A 17,559-nucleotide genomic window follows, 5' to 3' on the forward strand; every position below is an offset into this window, starting at 1 on the left:
GCAGCAACATGGATGGACCTAGAGATCATCATTCTAAGTGAAGTAAGCCAGAAAGAGAAAGAAAAATACCATATGATGTGAGTCACATGTGGAATCTTAAAAAAAAAAAAGGAAAAAATGGACACTGAACTCATTTACAAAACAGAAAGAAACTTACAGACATAGTAAACAATCTTATGGTTACCAGGGAAAGGGGTTAGGAAAGGATAAATTTGGGAGTCTGAGATTTGCAAATGTTAGCCACTATATACAAAAATAGATTAAAAAAACTAATTTCTTCTGTATAGCACAGGGAACTATAGTCAGTATCTTGTAATAACCTTCAACAAAAAAGAAAATGAAAATGAATATATGTATGTATATGCATGTCTGGTACGCTGTGCTATACACCAGAAACTGAGACACTGTAAGTGACTGTACTTCAATTTAAAAAAATAATTGATTTCAACTCATTAGATTATTAATTCATAATTATCAAGTGCCTTCAGTATAAATATTACTTTAGCATTTACAGTATCCCTTATAGGACTTTTTTTTTTTTGGTAAGGAGAGGGGAGGTAATTAGGTTTATTTAATTTACTTATTTTAATGGCGTACTGGGGATTGAACCCAGGACCTTATGCATGCTAAGTACGTGCTCTACCACTGAGCTCTACCCTCTCCCCCTCTTATAGGACTATTAATATATCAGTCCATCTAACATCCTCCCTACTATGCCTAGAGGGGGTGATATTATCACTATTTGTTATAGCAACCCTAATAAACTTAAATACACACTTCACTCTGGCCAGCATAATGCCGAATATTCTACTAGTATTCGCAGCCTCTGAGGCTGCACTTGGACGATCTTTACTAGTAACAGTATCAAATACACATGGCACTGATTACATACAAAACCTTAATCTACTGCAATGCTAAAAATGATTAGCCCAGCTATATTAATACTGCTAACTTGACTATCAAAAAATAATACAATATGAATTAATTCTATAGCCCACAGCCTACTAATTGGTCTCACCAGCCTTTTTCTGCTCAACCATTTCAATAATAGCCTTAATTTTTCACTAGTATTTTTCTGATTTTCTATCAGCACCCAATCAACTCTAACAACACAACCGCTACCTCTAATACTTACCACCAGCCAATTTCACCTGCCCGCAGAATCCACAATCCGAAAACAACTATATATCACTATACTAATTGTACTGCAAATATTCTTAATCATCACGTGTACCGCAACAGAGCTAATTTAATTCCACATCCTATGTGAAGCAACACTAGTTCCAACGCTAATTATAATTACTCAATGAGGTAACTGCACAGAACGACTCAACGCAGGCCTTTTTTATTCTACATGCTAGCAGGATCCCCGCCACTTAGTTGCGTTCGTATATACCCAAGAACACCACAGGCTCACTCAGCTTTCTAATAATGCAATATTGAACTCGAATAATACCAACTTCTGATGGCATATTCTCCTACAACCAGCATGCACAATAGCCTTCGTGGTAAAAACACCCCTGTAAGACCTTCACCTCTGACTCCCAAAGCACACGGAGAAGGTCCTATTGCAGGATCGATGGCCCTGGGGCTGTTTTCCCCAAACTCGGTGGCTATGGTACATTACGGACGACAACAATTTAAAATCCACTAGCAGGTTTTATAGCCTACCCATTCCTTATACAATCTTTATGAGGAATAATTATAATCAGTTCCATTTGTCTCCATCAAACAGACCTATAATCATTCATCGCACATTCCTCAGTCGGCCACATAGCACTAGTAATTGGAGCAGTCCTCATTTACACGCCCTGACACTGCAGAGGAGCTACAGCCCCAGTAATCGCACACGGATTTACGTCACCCAGATTATTCTGCCTGGCAATCTCAAACCACGAACGCATTCACAGTCGAACAGTGATTCCAGCCCGAGCCTTACAAATGTTCCTTCCATTCATAGCAACAGGATGACTGCTGGCAGCCTGAACCCAGCGTTACCCCCAACAGTCAACCAAATGGGAGAACTACTTGTAATCATATCATCATTCTCATGATCTAACATTACCATCATTTTCATGGGAGTTAACATAATAATTACCACCCTACACTCCTGATACCTATTTAATCATGACACAATGAGGCAAACCTACTTATCACATTAACAACATCACAGCATCGTTACACGAGAACATGACTTCATGGCTCTCATGTTACCCCTTCTACTCATCACTCAACCCCAAAGTCATTTTGGGGTTTATAAACTGTAAATGTAGTTTAAGAAAAAAAACACTAGATTGTGAATCTAGCAATAGAAGGCCAAAACTTATTTACCAAAAATGCATGCAAGAACTGCTAATTAATGCCCCCCTATTTAACAGTATGGCTTTCTCAAGCTTTTAAAGGATAGTAGTAATCCGCTGGTCTAAGGAACCAAAAAACAGGTGCGACTTCAAACAAAAGTAATCTACTGGACTCCTTTACGTTACTCACACTATTCACACTAATGCTCATAATCACCGCCTCCAACATCTACAAAAGCAATCTACATCCATCCTACGTAAAATACATTATCGCATGCACCTTCACCATCAGCCTAATTCCCACAATAATATTTATTTATTCTGGGTAAGAATTATCTCTGACACTGAATTACAGTCCAAACTTTAAAACTATCACTTAGCTTCAAAATAGACTATTTCTCAACGGTATCTGTACCAGCTGCACTGCACGTCACGTGACCCATTACAGAATTCTCAATATGATCTGTACACTCAGTTCCCAACATCGACCGATTCTCCAAATACTTACTTCTATCCCTTATCACAATATTAATTCTTGTCACCGACAACAGTCTCTTCCAGCTCTTCACTGGATGAGGACTTGGGATGACGTCCTTTTTATTAATCGGATGATGACACGGTCAGATACAGTTGTCCTCCACGCAATCTTATGGAACCACCTTGGAGATATCAGATTTGTTACACCAACAGCCTGACTTTTATTTAACCTAAACACAAGGGACCTCCAACAAATGTTTATACTTACCCAAGATTATCCTAACCCACCCCGAATAGGACTTCTCCTGGCTGCGTCTGGAAAGTCCGCCCAATTCCGCATCCACCTTTAACTTCCTTCAGCAACAAAAGGCTCCAGAACAGAACAGAAGGCCCCAGTCCCCGCCCTCCTCCACTCAAGCACAACAGCAGTGGCAGGTGTTTTTCTGTTCATTCCATTTTATCCTTTAATAGGAAACCATAAAACCATTCAAACTATGACACCATGCCTTGGAGCGATGACCACATTCTTTAAAGCAATCTGTGCACTTACCCAAAATGACAGTTAAAAAAAAAAACTGTTGCCACCTCAAGCCATCTAGGCCTCATGAGAGTAACAGTCGGTATTAATCAGCACTACTTGGCGTTTCTCCACATTTGCACACACGCCTTCAAAGCCGTCCTGTTTATATGCTCCGGATTTACTAGTCACAGCTTAATTGATGTATAAGACGTCCAAAAAATAAAAAGGCTATTTAAAGCGATACCTTTTATCACAACCTCTCTCATTACCAGCAGCCCCACAGTAACTGGAAGACCACCCCTTACAGGCTTTTATTCCAAAGACCTTATTACTGAAACCACCAACACGTCTTCTACCAGAGCCTCATCCCTCACAGCTGTGTGCGGTACCCGCGGTACCTTCAATGCACCCCTAGGACAGCCTCGCTTTCCCACACTAATTGTAATAACTGAAAACAACCCCCTTCTAATTCACGCTATCAAACGCTTACTAGTTGGAAGCACCTTTGCTGGTTTTCTCATCTCCAGCAGCATTCCCCCAACAACAATTCCTCAAGTAACTACACCTTAGTATCTAAAGTCAGCTGCTTTCACAGCAACTATTTTAGGCATCATTCTAGCATTAGAAATTAACCTCAGGGGGACGGTACAGCTCAGTGGTCGAGTGAGTGCTTAGCATGCACAAGGTCCTGGGTTCAATCCCCAGTAACTTCATTAAAAAAGCAATAATAATAAATAAACCTAATTACTTCCCCCCCCAAAAGAAATTAATCTCACTACCCAAAACCTAAAATTCAATTATCTGTCAAGCTTCTGCAAATTCTCCAACCTCAGTAGGATATTTCCCCACTATTATACACTGCTTTTCACCATATCTGAATGTATCAGCAAGCCAAAAATCAGCATCACTCCTACTAGATATAGTTTGACTACAAAATATCCTACCAAAATCCACAGCCCTTGTGCAAATAAAATTTTCTACTCTAGTATCAGGCCAAAAGGTTTCAAACTATATTTCCTCTCTTTTCGCATCACCCTAACTCTAAGCATAACTGTATTTAATCACCACGAGTAATCTCCAAAGTATCAACTACCCCAATAAGCAAGGCTCAGCTGGTAAGGATCACCAATTACCATAACTATACAGTGATTCCCACCGCTTCCTCACTAAAAACTCCAGACTCACCTGTATCATTAATTACTCAGCCCCTTATTCCAGTAAACTGAAACACAACCCCCACCTCTTCGTCCTTTCAAAACAGAAAGAACCATAACAGGTTCCATTACCAACCCCGAAAGAAACGCTCCCCGTGTGGTTTTATTAGAAACCCAAACTTCAGGATACTTCTCAGTAGCCACAGCTGTTGTATAACCAAATACCACCACCATCCCTCCTAAATAAATTAAAAACACCATTAAAACGACCCGCCAAAACTCAACACAGTTCCACCACCAACACCACCACTCAATCAATCCAAGCCCACTGTAAATAGGTGAAGGTTTGAAGAAAAAAAACAACCAAAAGACAAAAATAGTACTTGAAATAAACGAAATGTGTGTGATCATTATTTGTCCATGGAATCTAACCATGGCCAATGATTTGAAAACCACTGTCGTATTTCAACTATAAGAACATTAATGACCAACATCTGAAAGTCACACCCACTAATCAAAACTCTTAACGACGCATTTATTGATCGATCTTCCTGCTCCATCAAATATTCCATCCTGATGAAACTCTGGCTCCCTATGAGCCATCTGCCTAATTATACAGATCTGAACAGGGTTCTTCCTAGCAAAGCATCACACGTCAGACACAGCGACTGCTTTCTCATCAGTTACACACGTTGTTCGAGACAAGAACTACAGGTGAATTATACAACATCCACAAGCAAACGGAGCCTCCATCCCTGTAGGATGAGGCTTATATTATGGGTCCTATGTTCTCCTAGAGACACGGAATACTGGAGTTATCCCCTTGTTTACAGTAATAACAGCACTGATAGGTTCCATATTATCCTGAGGACCCACATACCATTCTGAGGAGCCACAGGCATCACCAGCCTCCTCTGAGCAATTCCATACATCGCCACCACCCTAGTGGAATAAACCTCAGGTGGCTTCTCAGTAGATAAAGCAAGGCTTGTGCGATTCTTTGCTTCCCACTTTACTCCACCCTTTATCATCACAGCCTTAGCAGGTGTCCACCTCTGACTCCTTCACAAAACTGGCTCTAAAATCCCACAGGAATCTCATCTGACATAGATAAAGTCCCACTTCACCCCTATTACACAATTAAAGATATTCTAGGTGCTTCATTGGTAGTACTAGGACTAGTAATACTCGTCCTGTTTTCACTCGATCTGCAAGGATCATCTCACCTGGACAATTATACCCCAGCCCACCCCCTCAAAGTAAACGGAGTGGTGTTTCCTTTTTGCATAAGCAATCCTACCATCAATTCTCAACAAACTGGAGGCATGCTAGCCCTTACCCTTCCCATTTTAATCCCAGCATTCATGCTAATACTCCACACACCTAAACAATGCAGCACAGTATTCCAACCCCTTAGCCAACGCCTATTCTAAATTCTAGTAGCGGACTCATGGACACTAAGTTGAATTGGAGGACAGCCCGTCGACCCCCCATTCATTGTTATTGGACAACTAGCATCCATCTTACGTTTCCTTTTAATTCCAGTGCTAATTTCAGTAGCAAACATCACTGAAAAACCGTCTCTTAAAATGAAGCGTCTTCATAGTATATTATATTATCCTGGTCTTGTAAACCAGGAGACCAGGACCAGAACTCCCTAAGCTTCAGCTCCACCCTCAGTACCTGAAACTGAAATTCTTTTAACTGTTCCCTGACTTTTTGCTATGGGACATTCACTGAGCCCTTAAGTGCTATCCAAGTATTAAAACAGCACCCTTTACCAGCAAATGGTTATGTAATATGTGCATTTTATGTATGACCACATCCATCAATCCATACGTAGTACATCATACGAATAACTGTGCATCGAACTGCCTGCCGCATGCATCTAAGCATGCACATTATAGTACTGATACTACGCGGTACATACTGTTATTAATCTTACATAGCACATTAAGTCAAATCACTTCCAGTCAACACGTGTATCATATCCTATAGACCAGGAGCTTAATCAGCAAGCCGCGTGAATTCATCAACCCACTTAGCAAGTGTCCCTCTTTTCACTCTGGGCCCATTACCCGCGGGGGTTTCTCCAGATGAACTTTATCAGGCATCTGGTTCTTACTTCAGGACCATCTCACCTAAGATCACCCACACTTTCCTCTTAAATAAGACATCTTTATGGACTAACTGCTCATCAGCACACGCTCACACATAACTGCGATTTCATGCATTTGATATTTTTTTAATCTTGAGAGATGCAGCATCAACTCTGCTGTAACACAGGTAAACACAGGCAAGCTGAACTTTAATTGAACAATACTGACCAACATCATCAATCAGAAGGTGTTAGTTAGCCAACGGTTACGGGACATAAGGAAAATCTGCACACACGTACACACGCTCACACCAGGAGCCCCCTCCCCTCCCCACTGCCCTGCACAGCGCCGGTCCCAGGCTCCCCACCCACTGCACCCTACACTCCCATCCCGCTCCCTGCCTGGAGTGTCCCTTCTTCCAAATGCCAAACCTGATGGTGATTCCTCTTCTTGGTGATGAAGAAATTCAGGGGGAGGAGGCCCAGGAAGACAGCAATGGCGGTGAGGGCAGAGGGTCCTAGAAGCTGGAGACAAGAGAGGGCACGATGTCACGAGACACCTCCAGGAGCCCAGCTGTCAGTACTGGGGGGCAGGGCTCAGACTTGGGTTCTAAGGTAGGGAAGTGTCAGGGAGACCAGGGTTCGGGACGCTCCTTAGAAGGAGCTACCTGCGGAAGGAGTGCTTCTACGTGGGGGGAGGGGCCTAATGACGCAACTCACGTGACAGGATAGGGGCGGGGTCAGACTCAAGACCTCAGGCATCTAGGTGGGCAGGGCTGTGCCTGGCGAGGATGATGAAGTCAGCCTCTGGACTCAGGATCTGGGTTCAAGTCCTGAGTCTACACTTACCGGTGTGGTCTTGGGCAAATCACTTACCTTCCCTAAGCGGCAGTTTCCTCATATTAAATGGAAATGGAGTTGCTCTCACTGCTTGTCATACTTAAGTGTTGATGTCATACAATCAATCAATTATTATCCTAGTCTCCATTTCATCCCCCCTCCCCAACCCCGCAAGGGCCGTCAGATTTACATATTTAACTGCAAATAAACATATTTAACTGCTGACCCAGTTAAACTTGAATGTCAGATAAACGGCAAATAAGTTTTTAGTATACGTAAACAGCAAGTGAGTTTTTAGTGTAAGTATGTCCCATGCCATGTTTGGGATATACTTCATACTAAGAAATTCTTCCATTTATCTGAAAGGTGGTAGATAGGATAAATGACTTTTAAGTGGCTGTGATTTGAGATTCCTCCAGAGGTCAAATGGGCACACTCTCTAGAGAAGCCCCATCCCCTCTCCAATCCGTGGGCCTCCGTTTCCCCTTCCAGCCCTTAAGAATGCTATCTTCTAATCTTGAAACCCTAGCAAACCAGCTTGTTTCATTTGTGCAGCAATAGGGCCACCTGGTGGCTAAATGGAGAGGTGCCCAGAGAGCGAACACCTGCCTACAGCCAGGGCTGGGAGAATTCAAAGAAACGCAAATAGAAAGTTAAACTCTCTCCGGCAAAAATGCTACAAATGTTAACTGTAGCAATCCCCATACCAACCCGTCCCCCTTGACCAGGATCTCATGGTGACTCTGATGTCAGGGACCATCTGCTATGAGGCTAGGAAACTGACAGGTGTGTGGTCTGCAGATTCACTTGGATCCTAGGTCCACCTGCACTAATTGTCCTGCATTTCCCCCAGTGTCCCTCCCTCTCTCGCTTTCTAATAATAACAGCTAACATTTATGTGATTGCTGAGAACCCGTTGGATGCTAGGTCCTGGACTACAAGGTAGCAAGTTAGAAAGCATCCAGGCACCGTGCCTTTACAGGGTGGGTGGGAGTAGTAGCCGTGGTGCTATTGCAGTGAAAACACACAGCTGTTATTCTGAAGTATTCCACACTCAATCAACACACCATTGATACACCCACCAGGGGTCCACAAACCACGGCACCCTGGCCAGATCCCTCCATCCGTTTATGTGTGGACCTCGAGCTGTACAAAAGTTGTTCAAAGCTTTTCCATTTTTAAATGATGGAAGAAGATTGAAGAAAATCAAACGAAGAAGATTTTGTAACGTGAAAATTAGGTGAAATTCACACTTCAGCAACGATAACGGAACACCACCAGGACTGTTTGAATAGCATTGACGATGGCTGCTTTTGCACTAGAAGGGCAGAGTTTTGAGAGAGACCTATGGCCAGCAACATCTATAATATCTATGATCTTGTCCTTTACAGAGATGTTTGAGAGCCTGGCACCCACGCTTGGAGCAGAGCAGACCAAGATCTTCAGACAAACTGCCCTACCCCTATGAATAATCAACAAGACAGTTAAGATACAGGGTATAGCTGTGTCCCAGACAGGACCTAAAGGCTTGACAGGTGTCAGCTCATTTAACTTCTTAACAACTGAAGGGCAGGGGCACTTTTGTTAATCACAATCCTTACTTTACTGAGAGGGATTGAGGCACAGAGAGGCTAAATTAAGTTACTTACAGGAAGATTTTTACAACTAGTAGGCAATCCCACTGCAAGGTCTGTGATTTAAATTAAAAAAAAAAAAAAGAAAATGGGGGGTTATATCTCAGTAGTAGAGTGCACTTTAGCATGCAGGAGGTCCTGGGTTCAATTCCCAGTACTCCATTTAAAAAATTTTTTTAAAGGAGAGGGGGAAAAAAAAGAAAATCCTATACTGCAAAGTAGATGTAAGGGAGTTAGAAAAGGTTTCGATTTTTTTTTTCCCAATGCCCATTTTATGCTTTTTGAAACCTAGGTAGAAAATCTTTGCCCTAAATGTTCTCTCTCTGTCCTTTTTGTTGGTGGTGCTGGTGCTCCAGGGCTACTGGTAACTTCGAAACATGCCTCATCTGCCTGCTTGCTATCCCGATATCATACCCAAGAAGTGTCAGTGTCATCACCATCATCAGTTTACAGGTCAAGGAGACAGGCCCAGAGAGGGTAAGCATCCTGCCCGAGGTCAAGTGAAGGCCATCCTCGCCTAAGACTTCACCCATTATATCAGCACATGGTGTTCAGATGGAGGGAGGAGGAAGGGAAGGGGAGGGGGATGATTCAGCTCAAATCCTGGCTCCCTCTGCCCCCAGCACACCTGCCAGAGGTAGACAAAGCAAACAACGATCCAGATGAGCGGCAGCCACAGCCCGTTGAGGTAGGTGATGCTCTCAGACAGTCGCTGCACGTCCACAGACACCAGGTTGACCACGTCCCCCACGGCGCTGGCCTTTCTGGAGCTGCTGGACAAAGCTAGCACCTGGGAGGGGCAGGAAGATGGAGACCTGAGTCAGAGGCAAGGAGAGGCAGGTAGGGAGGCCAGTGGAGGCCAGGAGACCCATGGCAGGAGGGAGACCCCTGGAGGGAGGGAGGTCCATGAAGACAGGGCGGCCCACGGCTTGCACTGAGCAAGAGGACAGCCACCCAGCAAGCCTGGGTCTAAGTCACGCTGCCCCTGCTGGCTGAGGCAGGTTTCTTTATCAAAGGGCCTCACTTCATTCATATGTAAAATGGACTAATAAAATCTCCTAAGCCAGCCTCCCAGAGCCATTGTGAGAATCTAGGGAGAGGACAAAAATGAAAATACTCTGAAATTCCTAGAGCCCTGGAACAATAACAATGCATAATACACTACATCAAAACCTGGGATTCATGATGGTAATGGTGGTCATCTGCCGAGTGCTGTGTCCTGGGCACTGCGCTAAATAAATGAGCAGTTTCACCATTTTCTGCAATGCAGCACATCAGACAACTGTAGGGAACAGACACTGCCATACTGCATTCAATCTGAAATGCTGTGGATAAAACACTCCCTATTTTTGAATCCCTAAGGAAAAAAAAAATCAATGCCAACTAAATTGAGACACATAAGACACGTCCTGATTTCAGAAGTTAAAAAAGAGGGGGAAAAAAAGTGAGACTAGAATCAATAAGATGCAGAATTATTGACCCCATTTTACAGCTAAGAAAACGGAGGCACAGAGCAACTGACCAACCTGCCTAAAGCCAGAGGGCGTGTACATGACTGGGCCAGGATTGCAATCCAGGATGACAGAGGCATGACGTGAGCTAGACAGGGTGTTAGACTGACCCCTGCAGCATTCAGTGTGCATCTCAGACACCAACCCAGTTCTCCAGCTGATCCCAGTTTGTCCTAACCCTGGGGTCCCAGTGGACCCCTTCTAGCCTATTGAATGCTAAGTTCGACTTGCAATCCTCTCTCTGCAATCCCTGTAAGTGTGTGAGGGAAGAAGTGAGAGGGTGAAGGAGTGAGCCGGGAATGACTGAGTGTGAAAATTCTCCCAAAATGTCTTCAAATCTTTATTGAGCATCTACTCTGGGCTTCACTCTGAGCTGAGTGCTGAGAAGATGTGAACCATGGGAGGGGCTTGCTCTCTGGGGAGTGGAGTTTGAGTTGGGGAACAGAATTAAACAAAGACTTACATGGTTCATCTTTTAATGCTAGTGACGATGAGTGCCATGAAGAAGCGTGTGAAAATACAGGTTTTGTTATTATTCAGGTGTGGCAAACCTACAGGTCAGAGAAGACTGCCACTGGTGAGGGTTTATTATACTCACAAATCTCGAGGGATCTCAAGGGGGCATGCCATGCTATGGGGGGCCCACGTGGGGAATCACCAGGGTTGGGAGGGAAAACCAGAGGCAAGAGCTTGTACTGTGGTTTTCACAGGTGGGTCAGGCAGGGTAAAGAGGCTTGGGACTGGCTAGTTTGAGTAATTCTTGCAGGCTCTGGTCATTGGAGCTGGGCCATGTGGTTCCTGGCCCTGGGGTGATTAGGACAGAGGACAGTGGCCCAGAGCCTGAGAGCCCCGCAAAGGAGGGGCCAGGGGTGTGATGCGACTGGCTGGTTTGCATGTGAAAGGCATGCTTTCAGGTAGGTCACTTAGCATCTCTAGGGACTGTCTGACCCTGGGAGTGGTACTCCCTCCAGTCAGCAAGGGCCCAGATATCAAAGAACCAGGTACAGAAAATAAGACAACACAGTTAAAATAGAAGCAGCGCAGAGGGCAGAATGGGGGCGGGGGGGCAGTGTCTGACCTCATCAGGAGAAGAAGAAGGCTACCCTAAGGGTGGGAGCGGGAAGAGCAGGCCCCCAGGCCGTCTTCCGGAGGCCTCAGCACTACACATGGACTCAGGAGACTGGACAGGCCTCACGGAGCTCCAAGACGCGCGGGGGACACGATCTGAAACTCAGCAGGCAGGGCTGTATCAGGAGCCACTCACACGGCCATCCAGGAGCTGCTCCATTTGCCCCCTTCTTTCCCAGGCCACAGCTCACGTGTGAGAGAAAGGGACTCACACGGGACTGGGTCACCCTGGCGCAGATGCTCCAGACCCCAGAGGAGCCAGCATCTCTTATAGCAGCAGCCTCACCAGCTTCGTTTCCAAGGTCCTCTGAGGGGACAAGAGTCAGGGCACAGAGGCGCCCAAAGCTACGGCTTCCCTTCAGGCGTCCATAGCTCATGGACAGAACTTCCGACCCAGACGCAATTTACCAGTGGTTCAGGTGTCATTTTAACTGTAAGCTGTGTTACCTGGTAAAACAGCTAACAGTCCACCTTTATCCAGTTTCTACATGGCCCTTTATCTTCAGAGGGGATGAGTGGAAGTTAACTACATGAAGGGTTGTGGAAAGAGTTTCCAAGTAGTGGGAATAGCAAGTGCAAAGGCCCTGAGGTGGGAGGGTACTTGGCTTGCCTGAGGCACTGAAAGGAGGCCTGTGTGACTTGAGAAAAGTGGAGAAGTGTGTGATGTGATGAGATAGGAGAGGTCCCAGGGTCAGATCATGCAAGGTCTTACAGAGATAACCAAGAAGGTGACGGTGTCGCATGGGCAACTATGAGCAAAGTGATGCCTGAGTGTGTTTTCAGGCACAGATGATATTAACAGTTCAGTGACATTCCTCTTCTTGGCTGGAATGTTTGTCTGTAAATTGGGACAGGACGGAGAGAGAGGAAAGGCCATGCCTCTCCCCAGGGGAGGCTCACCTTTCTGTACACCAGGCCAGTGATGGCCGTTCGCAGCCTCATCTGTAGCACCTTGAGCCTGTACATGTGCTGCTGCTCGAACAGCGTTTGCAGGCAGGCAGAGAGGAACATCAGCACCGCGAGGAGACAGCCCTTCCAGGCCGGCATCTCGGGATCGGCAATGAACTCCAGGAAGAGGCTTGTGGAAGAGGCGGGGAGAAGGCACAGCTGGTGAGAAAAGTTGCATCGTGCCCACGGCTGCTGCCTTTGCCCAAGCCTGGCCAGGTCTGGAGGACCAGACAGTGTGGGAGTTTTTTTGTTTTTTTGTTTTTTTGCAAAAATGGTTGCAATTATTTCCCCCACTGTCCACGCTCATTTCAACGTGACTTGTGGCTCCTCCTATCAACAGGTGGAGTTTTTATTGCCACCTGTTGTGGGCTGAACTGTATCCCCACAAAACATATACACTGAAGTCCTAACCCCCAGTACTTGAGAATGCGGCTGTAGTTGAAGACAGGGCCTTTAAAGAGGTGATTAAGTTAAAATGAGGCCGTTCGGATGGGCCTGAATCCAATAGGACTGGTGTCCTTATAGGAAGAGGAAATTTGGACACTCAAGGAGACACCAGGGGTGCATTTGCTCAGAGGAAATACTCTGTGAGGACACAGTGAAAGGGTGGCTGCCTGCAAGCCAAGGAGAGAGGCCTCAGAAGAAACAGCCTTGATCTGGGACTTCCAGCCTCCAAAATGTGAGGACCAAAAGTTCTGCCGTCAAAGTCACCCAGTCTGCAGTGCTGTGTTATGGCAGCTGCAGCAAGCTCGTACCTAAAATAGGGGACTGACTCTTGAATCTGGACAGCTGTGCAACCTGCTTTGGCCTCAAGAGAAAAGGCAGCTTGAGCTTTATGTCTATGATCCCTACCAAGCGGCCCTGTGAACTAGCATTTTGGGGATAAGAGACCACACTGGAACAGAGACAAGCTGTCCCAGCTGGGACCATCTCAGACCAGCCAGTCCCCAGCCAGCCCCGCAGATGACCAGAGGCCCACGAGTGAACCAGGCCAAGGAAAGAAAAACCACGCAGCTGAGCCCAGCCTGAGTTGCGGACCCACACTACCATGAGCTAAAAAAGTGGGCTTTAAGGTCCTCACTTTTGGGGTGCTCTGTTGTATAGCAAAAGCAAACTGATGCCGTCAGGCTGGAATTCACTCATTCTCCCCGAGGTCAGTCCCTTTCTTATTTATCTTCTCTTTCCTCAGTATCCTTTCCACCCACTCTCAGCGCCCTGAGCACCAGAGGTCTGGGCAGGGGCAGAAGCAGAGCTGAGGGCCCCCAGGCCCTGGAGGGACACCGTTAAGGGACCATCAGCCTCAGCAAGGCACCCAAGGCCTGGACCCACCTGAGGAGCTTGGGGACAGTGAATCTGAAGACATCACTGATGATGAGGCTGAGCGTCCCCAGGAGGAAGGCGGAGCGGCACACCTGCCAGATGGCCCTCAGCAGTGGGCCCCTCTTGCTCCCTTGGTGCTGCAGGAGGGCCTCCATCTCTGGGGTCTCCGTGCCACGGTTTCCTTCTTTTTTGAATGCTGTTGCCTTGGTGTGCCTTAGGGGAGAGAAGAAATTGGCTCTAGGTCCTTGCAGTAGACTGAATGTTTGTGTCCTCCCCCAGCCCCAACCCCAACCCTGCCCAGCAAATTCATGTTGAAACTAATTCCCAATGTGATAATTAGGAAATGAGACCTTTGGGAGATGATTAGGTCATGAGGGTGCAGCTCTCATGAATGGGATTAGCGCCCTTATAAAAAAGACCTCAGGGAGTGCCCTCATCCTTCCACTATATGAAGACACAGCAAGAAGACAGCCATCTATGAACTAGGAAGCAAGTCCTCACCAGACACCGAATCTGCTACCATCCTGATCTTGGAGTTTCCAGCCTCCAGAACTGTGAACAATAAATTCCTGTTCCTAGAAGCCACCCAGTCTATGGTGTTTTGTTATAGCAGCTGGAACAACAAAGACAGTCCTTTTTAATAATCTCAGAGATGACAGTGGAGCTGCCAGCGGCAGGACCTGATGTCACAGGGAGGTTTTCCTAGCCGGGGGTGGGTGGGCATGGATCCAGCCTCACTCCCTCTTCCTTATCCCCTGGAAGACTCACTTATGAGACAATCAGCTAGGATACGGGTGGGGTAGGGCAGGAGGGCAGCCCCAAGTTCTCAAAGAAACTAATAGGAGCACCTACTATGTACTCAGCATCTACTGTGTACTCAGCAATCCTCAGTTCTCCTAAGAACCCAGCAAGCAGGAGTTACCCCATTTCATGGATGAGGAAACTGAGGCTCAGAAGGTGAACCTGTCCAAGGGCACAAGCTGAGATGTGAAACAGCTGGGATTTGATTCCCCACCTTCAGAGCCCAGCACTTTTTGATCCATTATGGGGCCCTCCCCATCTTCTGCAACCAGCCCTGAGGTAGTTTAGAACTGGTTCAGAGCCAGTTTAGAATCACAGCCAATGTCCGTGGGCCTGACACTCCTGGTTTGAATGAAACCACAGATGGAAGCTCAGGCAGCTGTAATGCGTAAGATTCCTGGCCCTCGGTCATAATCGGGGCCACAGGGAGAGCTGGGGGGAGGGAGGGAGAGAAGGGCCCTCTGGGAGGCAGGCTGGTCCTCGGCCGCAGGGGAGGCTGACAGCGATGCAGCTGCTGACAGCACAGTGGCTGTGTGGCCTTGGACAGGTGGCTCCCGTCTCTGTGCCTCTATGTCCTCATGCATGAAAGGATGGGGCTGGTCCCACTCTCCGAGTCCCTTCCAGCTCTCAAAACCTATGGGGTTATCAGAACTTCAGTGCTGTTTTCAGAGCTAGGACGCAGGGCCAGGCACTGGGATCAGCCTTTTATACACACAAGCTCATCAGCACCTCCTGACCTCCCTGCACTGTGGGTATCACAGTTTCCCCACTTTACCCAGGAGAAGACTGAGACCCTGAGAGGTGGTGACAGCTGTCTGAGGTCACACAGCAAGGACAGAGCAAGGATTTGAGCCCAGATCTTAACTCATGATTCAGAGCCTCTTTGTGAGCCCCACCCCCATCCAAAAATTAAAAAGAGAAGAAGAAAAAAAAATAACCTTGGCAAGTGCAGGTACCCACACTCTCACTGACAAGGTCAAGGTCTTGCCCCCTCACCCCTTGGCCTGGCTTGTTGTGTAGTTTGGAATCTCTGGAGAGCTGGGGCTTGGCATCCGTCATGAGCTGGGCAAAGCCTGCTGCTCACAAACATATTGCTATTTGGGTCTCAAATGCCAAAAGGATGTCCCCTTCTTATAAAGGCCACCCTGACCTCCCCTCCCCATTGGTCCTGTCATTTAATTCATTGCCTTCATAGCCATGCTGTCTCCAGCTCTCTCCTCTGTCTTGTTAGAACTCCAGGTGGGTAGATTTTTTGCTTGTATTTTCTTTTAACTTGCATTTTCCCCAGCGCCTAGTTCAGCTCCTGAGTGCAGTAAATACTTGTCAAGTGAAAGGAAAAAAAAAGATGGGGTGATGTGTGCAAAGGGCTTAATGGAGCTCCTGATGCATAATGTTAGTAAAGATTTGTGGAAGGAAAGAAGAAAGGGAGGAAGGAAGGAAGGAAATGGATTTGGTTTGGTTGACAGAACCTGGCCTTGGGGCCAGGAGACTGAGGTCCAAATGCCTGCTCTGTCTCCTCCCCTCTGAGCCTCAGTGTTCCCATCCATAAAACGGGGCAGGTGAAGGGACAACTGCAAAGGCTTCTTTCTAGCTGGATGTTTTGCTCAGTTCTGTTCCAGCTGCTCGCCCTGGAACTCTGAGTCACTGTGTTCAGTCTGCAGGCTCTGGAGCAAACTTCTTCCTTTCCAGCAGGTCTCATTTTCTATCAAGGAAGGTCTCTAGACTAGTGGCTGGTCTTTGGTCTCTGGACACAAGGCCATTTAGTGCAAAAATGACCACAGGGTGAGGCAGGGGGTGGTAGTGAGTGGCCGGGTGTAAGTTGGGGGATATAAAAGGGAGTGGTGGAGACTGTGGCAAACTGAAGTGCACATGCCCTGCCCAACGGGGCAGCTGCGACCCAGATCCACCCTTCTGTTTCTATGCAGGGATGTGACCCTGTACTGCTATTCTACTCTAAGAGAGACCAGAATTCCAGATTTTTATGTGACATCTCCAACATTTTAAATGTTGGTGACTTATTAAAAAACGAAACAAAAAACCTTAAACAATAAGAACAGCAAGACGCCAGGCTGGCCAAACACACTTGTGACCCTGACTCGGCCAGCAGATGGGCTGCTCTGTGACCTCTCAAGATGACGTCCTCTCCCTTCCCCCAAAGATTGCAAAACAATTTAGAAATAAAAGCAAAGTTCTCCCAGTGTGTAATCAGTCAGCTCAGAAAGTGCCTGTGCCGGATCTCCGGATAACCCGGCCATCCTGCTCTCTTTCTGTCAATTGTTCATGGAGTCTCAAACTATTCTGGAAAATGTTTCTATCTGTCAGCTCTGATACTGGTGACTATCATTCTCATGCCAGCAGGGGAGGCCAGACCTGGGAGAGGATGGGTAAGATCTGTAGGACCCTTTTGAATAAATTCTGCCACTCAAGACTCAAGAGTGCAGGGGCAGCACAGCATGATATGCCTGGGGCGAGAGAGCGAGCTGCTGTTTTGATTTGTTCATATTACTACCCTTTCTTGGAAAACATACTCCCTTCCTTTGGGGAGCAGCCCCTTCCTTCCCTGTGTGGCTCTGAAGGGACCATCAATCAAGGGGACTGCCCTCTGGCCATGAGATTGGCCCCTGAGTGGCACATGACTCAAGTCAGCCAATCAGAGGCCTTCCTTGGGATTTTCTACATGGATGCTAGGACAGAGGGTCTCCCGGTCAGCTGGGGTTGCTGGGCTGGCATGGGGTGGGACAGGCTTATGGAGAGACCAGTGCACAGATAGCAGCTGAGTTAGGAGATGGAGGGAAGGAATTTGGACATCACGCAAGTCCTGGGTCCAG

At 46.7% G+C, this 17,559-nt stretch overlaps 1 protein-coding gene and 2 pseudogenes across 1 annotated transcript in view; 2 read left to right on the forward strand and 1 right to left on the reverse strand.

Moving 5' to 3' along the window:
- ABCC6 (ATP binding cassette subfamily C member 6) overlaps positions 1-17,559 on the reverse strand; it is a 68,409-nt gene that overhangs the window by 41,177 nt on the left and 9,673 nt on the right. The window contains exons 8-11 of the mRNA XM_072942083.1: positions 13,940-14,143; positions 12,563-12,740; positions 9,652-9,813; positions 6,982-7,074 (exon numbers count right to left, since the gene is read on the reverse strand). Coding sequence (XP_072798184.1) covers positions 6,982-7,074; positions 9,652-9,813; positions 12,563-12,740; positions 13,940-14,143 — 637 coding nt within the window. The remainder of the gene's footprint in view (positions 1-6,981; positions 7,075-9,651; positions 9,814-12,562; positions 12,741-13,939; positions 14,144-17,559) is intronic.
- Positions 1,490-4,371, forward strand: LOC116284239 (NADH-ubiquinone oxidoreductase chain 5-like; annotated as a pseudogene).
- On the forward strand, positions 4,935-6,112 carry LOC140686995 (cytochrome b-like; annotated as a pseudogene).

Source organism: Vicugna pacos, chromosome 18, assembly GCF_048564905.1.
Source record: "Vicugna pacos chromosome 18, VicPac4, whole genome shotgun sequence".
In the NCBI taxonomy this organism is placed as follows: Eukaryota; Metazoa; Chordata; class Mammalia; order Artiodactyla; family Camelidae; genus Vicugna; species Vicugna pacos.